Source organism: Sebastes fasciatus, chromosome 19, assembly GCF_043250625.1.
Source record: "Sebastes fasciatus isolate fSebFas1 chromosome 19, fSebFas1.pri, whole genome shotgun sequence".
In the NCBI taxonomy this organism is placed as follows: domain Eukaryota; kingdom Metazoa; phylum Chordata; class Actinopteri; order Perciformes; family Sebastidae; genus Sebastes; species Sebastes fasciatus.
The window spans coordinates 5,417,324-5,431,992 of record NC_133813.1 but is presented as its reverse complement, the minus strand read 5'-3'; the positions used below and the strand labels follow the sequence as shown (position 1 = coordinate 5,431,992).

Below are 14,669 nucleotides of genomic sequence, written 5' to 3'. Positions count from 1 at the left end.
CTAATCTGGAGCATAATGCAAAGTGAAGGGTGTATATATTGAGGGGATTAACTGCTGGAGTAGCAAACTGTTATATTAACCTTGCACTATCATTTTTTTTTTTAATTCTTATTTTATTCTAACGTTTTTAATCTATTCTTTTGTTATTATACTGCTTATTTGCACCAACAAAACCAAAGCAAATTCCTAGTGTATACCTCTTACACTTACTGATTCTGATTCACAATACACCAATCTCTAATGTTATAAATGCCCCAGACATGAGTAATTCAGGGCCTGCTTTTCTAGCATGCTGAGCTTATCAGAGACAAACCAACCAGTCAGCACCTGCGTACCTGCCTGTAACGGTCACCACCACCCAGGTAGCTACAGCTAGCCTGTTGAGTCCAACTCACATGTATTAAGCAGTAACAACTAACAAAAACATGTGTTATAACACCATATCTGGCTTTAAAGAAAAGGATACTTGTTGGACGGATCTCTGCGTGGACGTATCTGGAGACTGCGACTCTTTGAGCAGCTGTAATATCTGTTGAAGTCCCTGCTCGTCTGGCTTCCACTCACACTCCATCTTTGCTGCTGCTGCTGCGGATAAAGACACAACATTAACACCTTCAAACGGCTCACCTCGACAAGAGAGGACAACGTTAACACGACACATAGGCTGATTTTAGATACATAGATGTTCTTACCTTGTGTTGACCTAGAAGAGGTGCTCGAGTGAAGCGGACTTTGTGTTGAAATGTGACCGTGTGTCTTGGTTTGCAGACATGGGCCTGTAACTGTTACAGCTGAACATCCGTTTTCGCAACAAGCTGAAAAAGCTGCGGGCAACGAGACGCATATATCTGGCTGCGTCCATCAGCTGACACACGGCTGCGGGGTCCTAGTGCTATCCAGGTCTTCTTACAGTTTAAAGCTAAACACTGCATTGACCTGTGTTATGACCTGCTCCATCATTTTGAGTTACTTTGACCCCGAAACACATTTTGTCTTTCTGTAAAGAGGAAAGTCTCAGCTTTATGGCAATACCAAGATTATCTTTCTACGCCAAATATTCGATAGTATATACTCTTTCAAAGTTCGACTGTCATGAAACATTACTTTTGAGATAAAGGGCATTAAAGATAATAATTCATATTCAGCCATTTTTCACATTGATTAAAACACATTTTTTAAGACTCAATATGTTTTGGTCAAAACTGACACCCAACATTTCATAATGTAGCCTATATATACCTTCATGTTTTATTTAGCATTTGTATAATTATCTTTTTAAATATTTATAATTAGCTATATTGTATTATTTCTCTTTGGAATAATGTTTTTTTCTACTTTATGGGATATATATATATATATATATATATATATATATTTACTGTTTTATTTATTTATTTTGTATTTATTTATTTATTTGCACATATATAAAACTGCACAAAATCCAGACAATGACAAAAAAAAAAAAAATGTGTCAGGAGAGGTCAAGAAGCCACAGGCTTATACAAAGGACCCTCCCATCAACCCCAGGAGAAAAAAACAATAACAAAAAAAAGGAAGAAAGATCTAAACTACCATAATTTTAAAAATACAACAAAAGTTAAACAACAACAAGAAGTACACAAAATGTGCAGAAAAAAACCTAACCAAACAGTGTAAAACAATCCAATAAAAACAATAACAAAAAACACTACAAAAAAAGAAAATGTATCTAAACATATAAAAAGATAATTAGATATCATTAATTAAATGTGATGATAATTTCCTTTTAAAATGTTCTAAGGATAACAAGCTCTTGATAACATGTATTTTGGTGTTCCATATTTGTACACCATATTTGTACGTTAATCAATACATTGAGCAACATACGTTCTCAAACACTTTTTCTGTCAGAGAGCTGCGAGAAAGAGGAGAAAGGGAGAAGGACAGCAAAGGTTCAGCCTAAAACTAACATATATTTCCGACAAGCGTTGAAAGCAGCACGGCCTGCTTGAACCCTCGTGATGTCGCTGTTGTGTTCAAGTTTTTCAGTAAAACAGAGTCATCTAGTGGTTGCTCGTGTTAGACAGGTGTTATGTTGAAGTCTGTTCCCACGTTAAATAGTGTTTCCCTTAAAAAAAAGAACAAAACATTAAAACCACAGACTTAATTCAGGCATCTAACTAAAAACCCATTAAAAAAACATTGACAGCCAAAACATATCTCTTGCAAATATTGCTAACAGCAGCAATTAAATGCATCACAATTAAGTGGCTAAAACCTGAGCCCCAAACATACAATTAATGATTGAGATGGTATGGGAAATGTACCACATGGAACAAATAACCTATTCCCTAAGACTTCAAAAAGACACATTTATTAAAAGGTGGAGCCCTGCCATGACCATACTAATACAGTGATTGGTGATCTGAATATTTTTATATATCCTGGATCATACTTGTATCTCTGTCTTCCTGACCCAGGTCATCTCTCTAAGCACATACACACACTCATACAACACACACCCTTCCACACACTTCCCCTCCCTGACCTCTGACCTTTCACCACATATTTATTTTCATTTAAATTTATTTATCTATTTATTTTACTTTATTTCATTTTAATTCTTTGGATTGTTTAAGTATGTGTCCTCCCCTTTTCTCGGAATTCAATTGAAATTATAGTTTAAATGGACTGTTTGTAACTTTTTACAAGTATAAATATACCGGGTCGGTGTCACATGCGCGCTCGCGTGTGGCTACGCTGTTCAGACCGCTCCTCTGCCTGCATGTCTTCACTCACACAACGCGCGCGTTCTCGCTCCACCCCTAGACGTGCATGCGCGCGTGTTGTTTATTGTGTCAGTGTTGGCTTTTCCTGCTTCAGCACCGCTGCTTCAGCCTCCGGGGCTGAAGCAGGAAGAGAAACGTTATCGTCTCCCAACCGCAGCCGGAGGGAACGGGGGGAGACACCGGCACCCGGTCAGAGACGATAACGTTTCTCGCTGCGGAGCCCCGTCACTTCACAAGACACGGGAAACCTCTGTTGGTCTGGAGGAGCTGCAGCATTATATTTCTGCACAAACGTCCACTGTACATTCACTAGATATTCTCAGAGCTAAACTAACTCTTCTGCAGTGTGGAGTGTGCACGCCTGAACGTGAGGTGGAGCGAGAATGCGCGCGTTGTGTGAGTGAAGACAAGCAGGCAGCGGAGCAGAGGAGCGGTCTGAACAGCGTAGCCACACGCAAGCGCGCATGGGACACCGACCCGGTAGATTTTTACATGTAAAAAGTTACAAACAGTCCCTTTAATGTTTGTAAATTAATTTTCTTCAATAAAAAAAAATAAAATTCTCCAGCTGAAATTGAGAAGCAGTAGTGTTGACCATTTCCTTCCACCAGGTGGCAGCACACCACATCAATGCGTCTGATCTGCCTTCGAACGTCACATGAAGAAGTTGGTCATTACCTCCAGTACGCTGCTGCCTCTCAGCGTACAGAGCAGCACACAGTGGAACAGCTTCTCCACACTAATTCATGTGTTTTCCTCCATACGGACGTGTAGATGCTGTTAGTCAGGCTCTCACAGTTATAGGTCTGTTGGATTATACCACAAGGAAGACACAAGGAAGACAGAGAAGAGCTGAGGAGGAGTGACACTTCAGAGTTTTAACACTAACAATCCTCTTTTTGGTCTCAGCCTTCTTCAGTCCTCTCTGCTTGTTAGCTTGTTTACCAAGAGAGAGAGGTTTTCTACCCTCCAAAGGAAACATGAGCTTCTTTTTGTGAGTATTATTTGTCTATCATGAATGCTTATCTTGTCTTGTCACGTCACATTATCTTTTTATTAGAGAAATATCACTAGAGTTGGTGTTAACACAGCTAGCAAGCTAAGGATAGCATAATATGGGCTATGACTACTTGCTGGACTCACCTCTGAATATCTGATGTTATTCACATTGATTTATCTAGATATTTATGATTATTAACATCAGTATTGATAGTTTGTACCAGTATGATGATCTGCCTTTAAACTTAAACATATATTGTATCAATTTAGAGTAGATTTTAACAGAGGTTCTTAGTCTGGCTTGGATATTTGCTGGTCTGAACAATCAGTTACCAGGAGCTAATCTAGCCTTTATGTGACACCACCAATCAATCTGTGACCCAATTATTTGATTAAAGGGGTAAGATTGTGTTGTTGATATTTACCTAGCTACACAAAAGGTCTGTTTGTTGATGAAATCAGGGAGGAGGGGTGACATTAAATGTGCCCTCTGGTGAGGATGGGAGTGTTTTTAGGTACAAATGGAAGAAGATGACACTCAATCCCCTATAAACTACTATATAGGACACCAATTTTCACTCTAAGTTAGGCTACTTCATTTATGTAACACTGAGTTTTGAACTTGTTTCAAACTTCTGACATTTCCTTTACATTTTATAACACAAGTACCACTAGAAAAGCCTTCTTTTATTGTCATCATTTCCATTAGGCAGAGAGTCATTTGATTAGATACCTAATGATTTAATGCTAATTTGACCATAAAATGACCCAATATGTGATTAAAGGGACAAGATTGTGTCTTTGATATTTAGCTATCTACACAAAAGGCCTGTTTGTTGATGAGATCAGGGAGGAGGGGTGACATTAAATGTGCCCTCTGGGTGAGGATGGGAGTGTTTTTAGGTCAAAATGGAAGAAGATGACACTCAACACCCCTAAAAACTACTATATAGGGCACCAATTTTCACTCTAAGTTAGGTTATTTGATTTATATAACACTAAGTTTTGAACTTGTTTCAAACTTCGGACATTTCCTATAACATAAGTACCACTAGAAAAGCCTTCTTTTATTGTTTAACTATCATCATTTCCATTAGGCAGATATAGATTTGATTAGATTCCTAATGATTTAATGCTAATTTGACCATAAAACGACCCAATATTTGATTAAAGGGACACGATTGTGTCTTTGATATTTAGCTAGCTACACAAAAGGCCTGTTTGTTGATGAGATCAGGGTGGAGGGGTGACATTAAATGTGCCCTCTGGGTGAGGATGGGAGTGTTTTTAGGTAAAATGGAAGAAGATGAAAAACAACAACACTCAATCCTCTAAAAATGACCAAATAGGGCAGCAATTTTCACTCTTAAGTTAGGCTATTTAATTTATGTAACACTAAGTTTTGAACTTGTTTCAAACTTCTGACATTTCCACTTTATTACATATGTACCACTAGAAAAGCCTTCTTTTATATCATAATTTCCATTATGCAGAGATACATTTGATTAGATTCCTAATGATTGATTTGATCATAAACACATGTCAGACCTGGGTATTTGATTCAACCACTGCTCTGTAACAAAAGGATCGTTTTCTCTTGCCCTATTAAAATGGGTGTAATTTCATATTTTCATAAAATGTTGTAGGGTTTTGATACAGATTGGTATTAATAGATGTTAATACTCTAATTAAAGTACATACTGTTATAGTGTGTGTGACCTACCGTGTTGTGATGACTCAAATTCTTGTTTAATGGGGCAGTGAGAGGGATTGAATACAGTACCGCTCCAAATGGCCTCATTACACTCAGAGAGACATACTGTTCTGGTGCTCACTCTGATTCTGCCAAACACACCAACTCAACGAGAGCTCAACTCTTTCGTTAGCTTTTTAAGAGGAGCTTGACTTTTTGTTAGTAAAAATCCCTCTCCTAGGGGCTCTGTAAACTCATGATTTGTCATCATATCTGACTACCTCATTATTTATCACACTGTTTCTCTTCCTCTTTGAAATGTGACTCACAGTGGAAACCGTTCATCCAAGACGTTCAAGCCCAAGAAGAACATCCCGGAGGGTTCTCATCAGTACGAGCTGTTGAAACATGCAGAGGCTACACTGGGAAGTGGAAACCTGCGCATGGCAGTCATGTTGCCCGAGGGTGAAGACTTAAACGAGTGGGTCGCAGTCAACAGTAAGCACCAGTTTTACCTTTTTTTCCCCCGCTTCCTTGATACACCCTTTTTAGATTCAGTTTCCTGGCAGAGTGACTTCACCTTCACATACCTATATTGTTTTTATACTGTATATCCACGTAGTTTTTAAACTTGCATGCTTCTCAGTAGTCCTGTTACTGAGATCGCAATTAGTCCACATCAAGAATCAGTTGAGAGTGAACTATCAGGGTGTAAGATCTTGGCATTCCCTCTAAAGACCATGTGCATTCATGCTGGAAAAACCACTGTGAATGTTAAATAGACTTTATTGTCTGTGCTGTGAGAGCCGTGTTTACTTTCCTCTAAATGGAGACGAATGGCCGGTCAGTAGAAGCTTAATTTCCTCTCGCCTGGCGCGAGTGCCTTTTAGGGTTTAAGATGTTCAGTGTCTCAGCGTGTTAACAGTTGAATTGAGCTTTTATTTAAAGTCATTATACTACAGTAATAACGTAAAGGGATCAGGATTTTACATTGGTTTAATGCAGATCACAAAATATGGGAGTGAATGCATCATTAACCTAAAAATAGTTTTTTATTTGACTGCTATGCTGTCATGTGAGTCTTTTTAAGTTAATTGCAGTTGATGCACTGCATGGTTCTCACCCTATTTTCCCATGTTTTTGTGTCTAAGTGAGTGATGGGGACAACACTTTTTGAAATTGCTCCAGTATTGAGGGAGAACGTTGCAGCCGCTAAACAAGCTGTTATCATTTGGGGCAACCTGGCTCCGTCAGTTTACGTCCACTGAAGGTGCTTGTTTTTGCCACTGACATGCTCAGATTGTTATTATAAGTGTCTGACAGCATTATGGAAAGAACCCTACAGAGGAATTAAATGTTTTTCTTACCTTTCGCTTCCTGTTTGTCATTGTGTCATGGGACTCGTTGCCAGAAGAGACAACGATGGAAATGTGATAAGAGTTGGAGAGAGGAGTGCCGCGGGACACTCGTGTTGTCAGAGTTTGTTGTGTTGGAGTACAGAAAGCGTAGCTTAGTGTTATCTGAAAGATTTTCAATGTCATGGCTGAATATTTAGATGATTTCCACAATGTGGATGTGACGCGAGATTTCAGAGTGAGGCTTCTCTGAGCGAAACACAATAACAAACAGACCAGATCAAGCGAAAGGTCAGAAAAAGCTTTTATTTCTCTGAAAGGTCTTTTCCTTTTTTACAATCTGAGCCTGTCAGTGACAAAAAAAAAGCACTTTTAGTGGACGTAACCTGACAGTGCCAGGTTGCCTCAAATGATTACATTACAGCTCGTTTAGAGGCTGGTGGCTGCAGCTTTCTCTCTCTATACTGGACCAGTTTCAAAAAGTGTTGTCCCCATCAGTCACGTAGACACAAAAACATGGGAAAATAGGGTCCAGGTTGAAAAATACTGAAGTTACCCTTTAAGTAAGTTGGCTACATCATTGCAATACTTGTATTGTAGTATTCTAGTTTCATAAAAGGTTAGCGGAAATGGATGGATGTTCGTCAGTGCTACACGAGATGTTTTATCTTTCACAATAAAGGGAAGTTAGAAGTGTTTTGCCACTTTATCATGGCTGAACAACGCCAGCAGTTTATTCTGTATCACCTGAGCATCTCCGACGTTCTGCAGCTGTTTCTTTGCATACAGCTGCTCTACTGTATGTCGGTCTAATCTCGGCCCTCTGGAAATCTTTCATGGTGACGATGGCGTTGGCACCTGTCATGGCAAAGTGAACGCGGTGACCAGTTGAGAGCGTGGCAGAAGCGACGGACCTGATTTCTTTATGTTTTTCCCAGTGGTTACGCGTGTCATTTTATGAAGCATCTGAATCACACGACATAGACGAACAATAAAAAGTTTAATATTTTAGGTTTTGTATTATTGAGAGTACCTCTAATCTGCTCCCCCTCACTTGTCATGAGCATCACATCTAACTTCAACTGCTTTAGTGGCATAAACAGTAGTGAGGGCTTCCAGCTTTTGACCAGAACCATGTTGAAGGCTCTAAAATCAACAGTGTCAAATATGTATTCACGTAAGTTATTATCAAGCCTTGACCCGGCTATGAATATAAACGCTTTGGACAAAAATATCTTTATTGGAGACTGAGTAAACATAATCAAACATAAAAGAGAACCGGTGTCTCCTTAAATAGGACCGCACATATCAGCTGTTCAATATGTATTTTTCCTTCGAGATTAGCAAATGGAGCACCAACGCCAACGCTGCCAACTCTTTAAATGGATCTCTCCAACTGATGGAAAGCCAAAGTTGGCGCTACGCCCCTGGGAATGAGCGATAACACAATTTGTTCCAGATAACTGGAGTGTGCACTGGTTTACAGTTTGGACTGGGGCAGTGAAGTGGGGTGGGTAAAGGGCTGTGGGGGGAATCTTGATGCCAGCTGTTTGTGCTGGCACAAAAGGTGTTTGGTCTCATGTACACTTGATTCAAATATGTTCTTTTTGCTTTTTTTTTTTTTTTTTCCAGCTGTGGATTTCTTCAACCAGATCAACATGCTGTATGGCACCATCACAGATTTTTGCACAGAGGAAAGCTGTCCAGTCATGTCTGCTGGTCCAAAGTAAGTTTATCATTGTCAGTCTGTAAGTTTGTAGTCTCGTAAAACCAACCCACAAGCTTTGCACTGTCGAGGCTCAACAGGGCGTGGAGAAGAGGGGTTGCCAGTGGGACAAAATAACTTGCAGCAATTGACATCAAACGTGACAGTAATTCTAATTCAAAATGCAGCACACTTGTTATCGTTGTCTCAGTGTTTATCATGCTGGTATCTCGTAGGGGAAACTGAGCTCACAAGATTTAAGTTTCCAACGCAGGTACTTTCCCCCGGAACTAAAAACCTTTTGAGGAACTCATTGTGTTTCGATTACAGGGACCAGGTTCTAAATTAAGGACATTTTCCAGGGCCTTTTTACCCCCAATAAAAGCCCAGGTCACTGTCAGTGATTGGTGAAACATGCACACACAGCACTACTGCTTCAACTGTTCCGCTTCATTCATAAATAAGGAAGTACTCTAGTATCAATTTAGGACGAGGGGAGAGCATTTCTCTTTGTTTGATAACATTAAAAGTAAAGTTAGGCTCTACTGTCGGCTTCCTGACTCATTTAACAAAAGACGGAGAAAAACGGAGAGAGAGATTGAGATGTCAAACGGATAGGAGATAGATGTAGCGCAGCGGTGCTGTGAATGAGAGAAAGAAAAGTTATTTTCTGATGGAGACAGACACTCTTAGTTTAATTTTCCTCCTCTGCATTTCATTCATTACATTCAATGTGCATCAGTAAATATCGTCGCAGTGAGACAAAGAATTTTTCTCCAGCGTGTTTTTTAGATGAAACAGGCGGGCTAGGGACTAAAAGTCCCGGGAACTTTTGGTGGAAACTCAGCTAAAGATTGAAAGGTTCAAAGGGTCCATATGATGTGTTTGGTGACTTGCTGAAAATGAAATCTGAAATACCATTTTGTTGTACATTAAATGCTGTCAGCGGTGAATGAAGCTAGATGGAATCCATAAATGTTTTCATAATCTAATGTTTGTCATCTATATTTCCTGTAGGTATGAGTACCATTGGGCAGATGGAACCAACATCAAGAAGCCCATCAAATGCTCTGCTCCCAAGTATATTGATTACCTCATGACCTGGGTGCAGGACCAGCTCGATGATGAGACACTTTTCCCTTCAAAGATCGGTATGCTTTGTGTCTTTTCTTTTTCTCCATCCTGTCAAAACCATCTCTTCTTTGCATGTGTGTTTTAAATATGTATTATTACTATTATTTACAAATTAGCACACACTTCTTAAACTTTTAAATAGAAGTGACATTTATAATGAAATGAAATGGCCAGTATGAAAGGCAACTTCAATGCAGAAAGAAAAGGCTGGCAGCAGCATCACAATGTAGAGGACAATTGAGTTCACATAGAAACTTACACAGTTCTCTCAACCTCCCAACTAGCAGAGGCATGTGCTGTCTAGGGTGGAGCCTTAATAGAGTTGGGTGGCAGCCAGCACAAATATGTCTCATCTATCCTTTAGTACATCTAAGTGGAAGGAGCCAATGACTGAAGGTGTGAGGAGTTTTCCACAATGACTAGATTGACTATGACTATTATTACTGGTATTCATTTTGTCTCAGGATCTCACCATCTCAAATAAAACTAAAAACCAAACTCCACTGGGTACCTTTTAATATTTTTGACCTCAACCTCCCCTACCTATGAATGATTAATATTCCTGGAGTAGTCAAGTTTGGTGCCGAGATGAAAAAGTGAAGTACTTAGAAGAGTAGGTCATGTGCATGTCCAGCCCTAGGTGGTAGCTTTTAATCAAGAACTTCTTGTCCTGTCAGTCACCAGCTTCTTTTTGAATAATTGATGTGGAGTTGTACTGTAGCTCTGTGTTCACTGTGGGAAGAAGCTCTCCACCAGGCTCCTGTACTCCCCTTCACTGAATCAACTGCACAACACACCTGATGTGCAGAGAGCAGTGCTGTTGTAGCAACATCAAAATGTCCTAACAGCGCATGAACGCGTTGTTACCGTGAGGCGGTTCCGTGTTGCACTCATTGATTGTTTGCACTTCCCTTAAATCGTGCTGTGGCCTGCCTGTGAAGACATTTGCGGTCCAGAGAACAACGTGTAGCTGCATCTGCCTTCATCACTCTGACCTTTTGGGGCTTATCGAGCTTTGTAGCAAGAGGTAATTAAAAAAAAGAAGTCATGCACAGTTTGAGTGATTGATCCTCACAGTGCATTCTTTATATTTAAGATATGCCTGAAGAAACCAAAGCACAGTTTGTAAAATAAATACAATATTTGGGCGTTTTTTAGACTGCAAAAATCCTAAGGATCCCTTTACCATCAAGTATTATCTATATCTTAAGGCCCAGACACACCAAGCCGACATCAAAGAACTAGCAGCGATGAAGGCCGACTGTTGCGTCGCCTCACGCCGCCTTTGTCTTGACTGACAAGATGCATTTGAACACACTGCAAAGACTGTTTCTCTACTCGTGCACTGATTAGTTTAAGCTGAACAGCCAATCAGAGTGATTTCTCTCACCGACAAGCTCCGATTCAACATGCTGAATCGGCTGAAAACCTCTGACTAGAGCCAACAGTGCAGGATACACCGCAAAAACCAGGTCGACGGACGCTCACCGACCGTCGACTTGGTGTGTCAGGGCCTTTTGGTCGCATGTTTGATGTGAATCTGAATAACTTTTATTCTTGCCCTCTTGTTCCCAAGGTGTCCCCTTTAAGCGAAACTTTATGTCAGTGGCGAAGACCATTCTGAAGCGCCTGTTCAGGGTCTACGCTCATATCTACCACCAGCACTTTGACTCCGTGATGCAGCTGCAAGAGGAGGCCCACCTCAACACCTCGTTCAAACACTTCATCTTTTTCGTTCAGGTAAAGAATCTCTCACATTTGTATATTGAGTTTAATGTGTTTGTTCACTTGCTGTATATTAGCAATAAAGAAAGTAGCATACAGCGGATAATCTGATCGTGTTTGCTCCTTTACCTTTGTCTTTTTCAGGAGTTCAACCTCATCGACAGGAAAGAGCTGGTCCCACTACAGGAGCTGATTGAAAAACTGACCACCAAGGATAGATAAATAGCAATGTATTCCTTATTTTATTGGTCTTCTAGTTTTTGCACAGATACCCACCCCACCCTGGCTGTATGTATGCAGTATATACTATATTTCCATTTGGGGAAATGTTTTTAATAAGGCCAGGAAGAAAGGACGGGTCTTGATAGGTTTAAGGCACCAGGACTAATGCTATCAGGGATTACACACTTAATTGAACAAAACACAGATTAGCATATTGGAGAAAAATGGTTTTAGCTGTCTGGAAAGATCCCCAGTATTCAGTCATGGCTTACATTTAGGATAATATAGACATATATGTTCATTAGTTTTCTATTATACTGCACAGACTTCCTTTTTTGGTTTTTCACTTGGATTTATGTCAACACGAGACATTTCCATGCTCTTAGATTCCCATTTCTAACTCACCTGCAGGGAAGAATAGTGTGTAAGCAAAGGTGCTGTATTATTATAGGAGAGGCTTTGTTGGTGTTGTGGCAAGAATTGAAGCCAGCCTTTTAAGCCAATTTCACCGCAGTTTATTTTATTCATTAATCTACATAGAAGGATCTGGGTTGCGGTGTGCTACTTTTCACATCTGTAAGAGCCCACATCTGTCAATACAAAATAATCCTAAGTGCCTCGCATGGCTCATAATTGCCCTATATCAACAGTGAGAGCTGTCAGAAGATAAAAGGCCATATACCACTGACTTGATTGACACAACATTAAATTTTCCACGCCACCTCCCCTTTAAGTTTCTGTGGTTCTTAATTCCCTCTTACGCCCCGTTTATACATATTTTCCCCTTTTCAAAACCACACTCCTTATTTAGTTAGAAAGTGTCTTTACCAAGTGTTCTGTGCAGGTTATGATAAATGAATGTGTTGAAGGAAATAGAAGTGAGGCTAGATATATTGTCATGTTGTAGCAGGGAATAAAAACGAACTAAACCTTTAGCGTTTTCCTGTGTACTAGTTGTTTCCCTCAAAAACTTGAATAGAAACAAATTTTAGGAAAAGTCTTCAAGGGATCTAAAACCTTAAATTGTATATAAAATAGAAAGTAGAAACCTGTGTTTAAAGTCACAACCTTCACTGTTAAAAAATACAATTGGATTCTGCTGCATCCCTTGTTATCTCACTAGCCATAAAGCACTTTCAACAATTTTCCTGACCTCTTTTGCCTGAATGTTTATTCTGCATAGACCGTGCTTTGTGGGAAGCTGTATCATGTGACTGATCATAGTTTATTTCCTCCCTCATATTTCCCCCCAAATGAATGTTGAATTGCTTAACCTCCTCTGAAATTGGCTCTGAGGCACAAGTGAGATTTCTTATGCTTTTGTATGGTCGGAGTTGTTTGTTGCTGTGCTTCAGACGGCAGATGCATGTACCCTTCCCAATCTCAAAGTGTAGTTTACTATGCAATATTTGACACAACACTAAAAGGGTTACTGGTTGGCTCATTTATACTTTATCTAATATTCATTTCCTGGTGTATGATAGAAATAGAATTCTCTTTCGAGTTTGGTTTGAAAAAACAGCGAGATGAACATTTTATATATCTTTATATATAATTTGTCAGAGAGGTGTAATGCTTCAATGCACACATGTAAATACTGAGGGTTAGACCTGTCTTAAAGATACTTTTTCAGCGCGCATGGAGTGGTAGCTTTTGGTTTAAAGAATGCATTTGAGTCTTTTTAGAGGCTGCTTCCCCTCCCCCCCCATTTTGGATATTAAAATATTGTTTGTTTTAATTGTTGAGTATCTTTTTCCACTTCCTTAGCTAACTATTATGAATGTTACTGCTCACCAGATATCTGAAAATGTAATAGAAAATCAGTCATCCTGAAAGCATCTCATCCTTATGAAATGCCCATAACATAGCCTATTGCCTACAGTTGTTCCTCCTTGACTGTAATAATTGATGACATGTTTGTAAATAATGGCTTGGTAGGGGTTTTCAATGCTACTGAATTGATTTATGCTGTTTACAAGGCAAATAAAGGTGGTCTTGACTCTTTGAATGAATTGTATGTTTACCATGTAGCGTGACACACATTAAGATTTTACATACAAAACATATAAATAGTTTATAAAATATAATGCATTGTTACAGATTAAACTAACTCAAAGTATATAAAGCAATAACAATTAGATCCACTTCAACTGGCAACTTCAATAAGTACATTTTGTTTGCAATACTTTTTACTTGGGTAAAATTTTCATTGCATTTTTTTACTTGTGGTAGAGTATTCATAACTTGTTGGATATGGTATTTTGACTTGGTAAATGCAGTGGTGGAAAGTAACTTAATACATTTACTCAATTAATGTATGACTTTGAGGTACTTGAAGACAGTATGTAAATGTTATGCTTCATTATACTCCTATTCCACTACATTTCAGAGGAAAATATTGTACTTGTTACTTCACTACATTTATTAAACAGCTGTACTAGTTACGTTTCGTATTAGGATTTTACATACAAAAAATATGATGCATTATTATAGATAAAAGGACTTAACAATGTAATAATACAACACTGTACAATGACAAACTATATATTAGAAAAGTGCAAGTTACAGTTTTTCTTTTAAATTAAATTAAATGAGGTACTAAATATGTATTTTTACTGTTGCTAATGCTAACTTATAATTGATTGATTTTACAGTAAATAGTTTAAATACTTCTTTCCACCACTGGGGGCAACACACAAAAACAGAGCAGCCTGGTGCGGTCGTGTCTATAAGGTAGCCCGCAAATTGAGAAATCTGATCTGAACTCTGCAAAGACTCTCGCGATACTCACTGCCCCCCTATGAGAACCTCAATCATAAGTTATCATAGGGGGTTTTGCAATGCAAAATACATGATGCATTATTAAAAGTACCCAATGTAATAATACAACACTATGACAGTGACCATTCTGCAGAATATGATAGATAGATAGCTAGATAGATAGATTTACATTATTGATCCCAAATTGGGAAATTCTTGTTTTACAGCAGCAGGTTATCCAGGCATGTTAAGAATATATACAGGCATATTAAGAACATATACAGGCATATTAAGAACATATACATGCA

General features: G+C 38.9%; 2 protein-coding genes across 5 annotated transcripts in view; one reads left to right on the top strand and one right to left on the bottom strand.

The window, feature by feature from the left end:
• The window catches only part of tnpo1 (transportin 1), a 28,792-nt gene extending 27,943 nt beyond the window's left edge, over positions 1-849 (bottom strand). For 2 of the 4 annotated variants that reach the window (XR_012591771.1, XM_074618790.1), the window contains exons 1-2: positions 693-849; positions 467-582 (exon numbers count right to left, since the gene is read on the bottom strand). Coding sequence is in view for 3 of the 4 variants with exons in the window: in XM_074618790.1 (XP_074474891.1) it covers positions 467-571 (105 nt within the window). In the remaining variant the exon portion in view is untranslated. Of the gene's footprint in view, positions 1-466; positions 586-692 lie in introns of all 4 variants that reach the window. The other 2 variants (XM_074618791.1, XM_074618792.1) reach the window with 2 other exon arrangements.
• A 2,575-nt stretch (positions 850-3,424) lies between these two features.
• LOC141757035 (MOB kinase activator 1B) lies at positions 3,425-13,609 on the top strand. Its single transcript, XM_074617196.1, has 6 exons — positions 3,425-3,762; positions 5,792-5,958; positions 8,448-8,541; positions 9,538-9,671; positions 11,231-11,394; positions 11,524-13,609. Exons 1-6 carry the CDS (start codon positions 3,749-3,751, stop codon positions 11,599-11,601), a joined length of 651 nt encoding a protein of 216 aa, XP_074473297.1. The 5' UTR covers positions 3,425-3,748; the 3' UTR covers positions 11,602-13,609.
• The last annotated feature ends 1,060 nt before the right edge of the window (positions 13,610-14,669 follow it).

Coding starts and splice junctions, on each gene's coding strand:
- LOC141757035 (XM_074617196.1), top strand. Junction 8,542..9,537: donor GTCATGTCTGCTGGTCCAAA/GTAAGTTTATCA, acceptor TATTTCCTGTAG/GTATGAGTACCATTGGGCAG. Junction 9,672..11,230: donor ACTTTTCCCTTCAAAGATCG/GTATGCTTTGTG, acceptor CTTGTTCCCAAG/GTGTCCCCTTTAAGCGAAAC.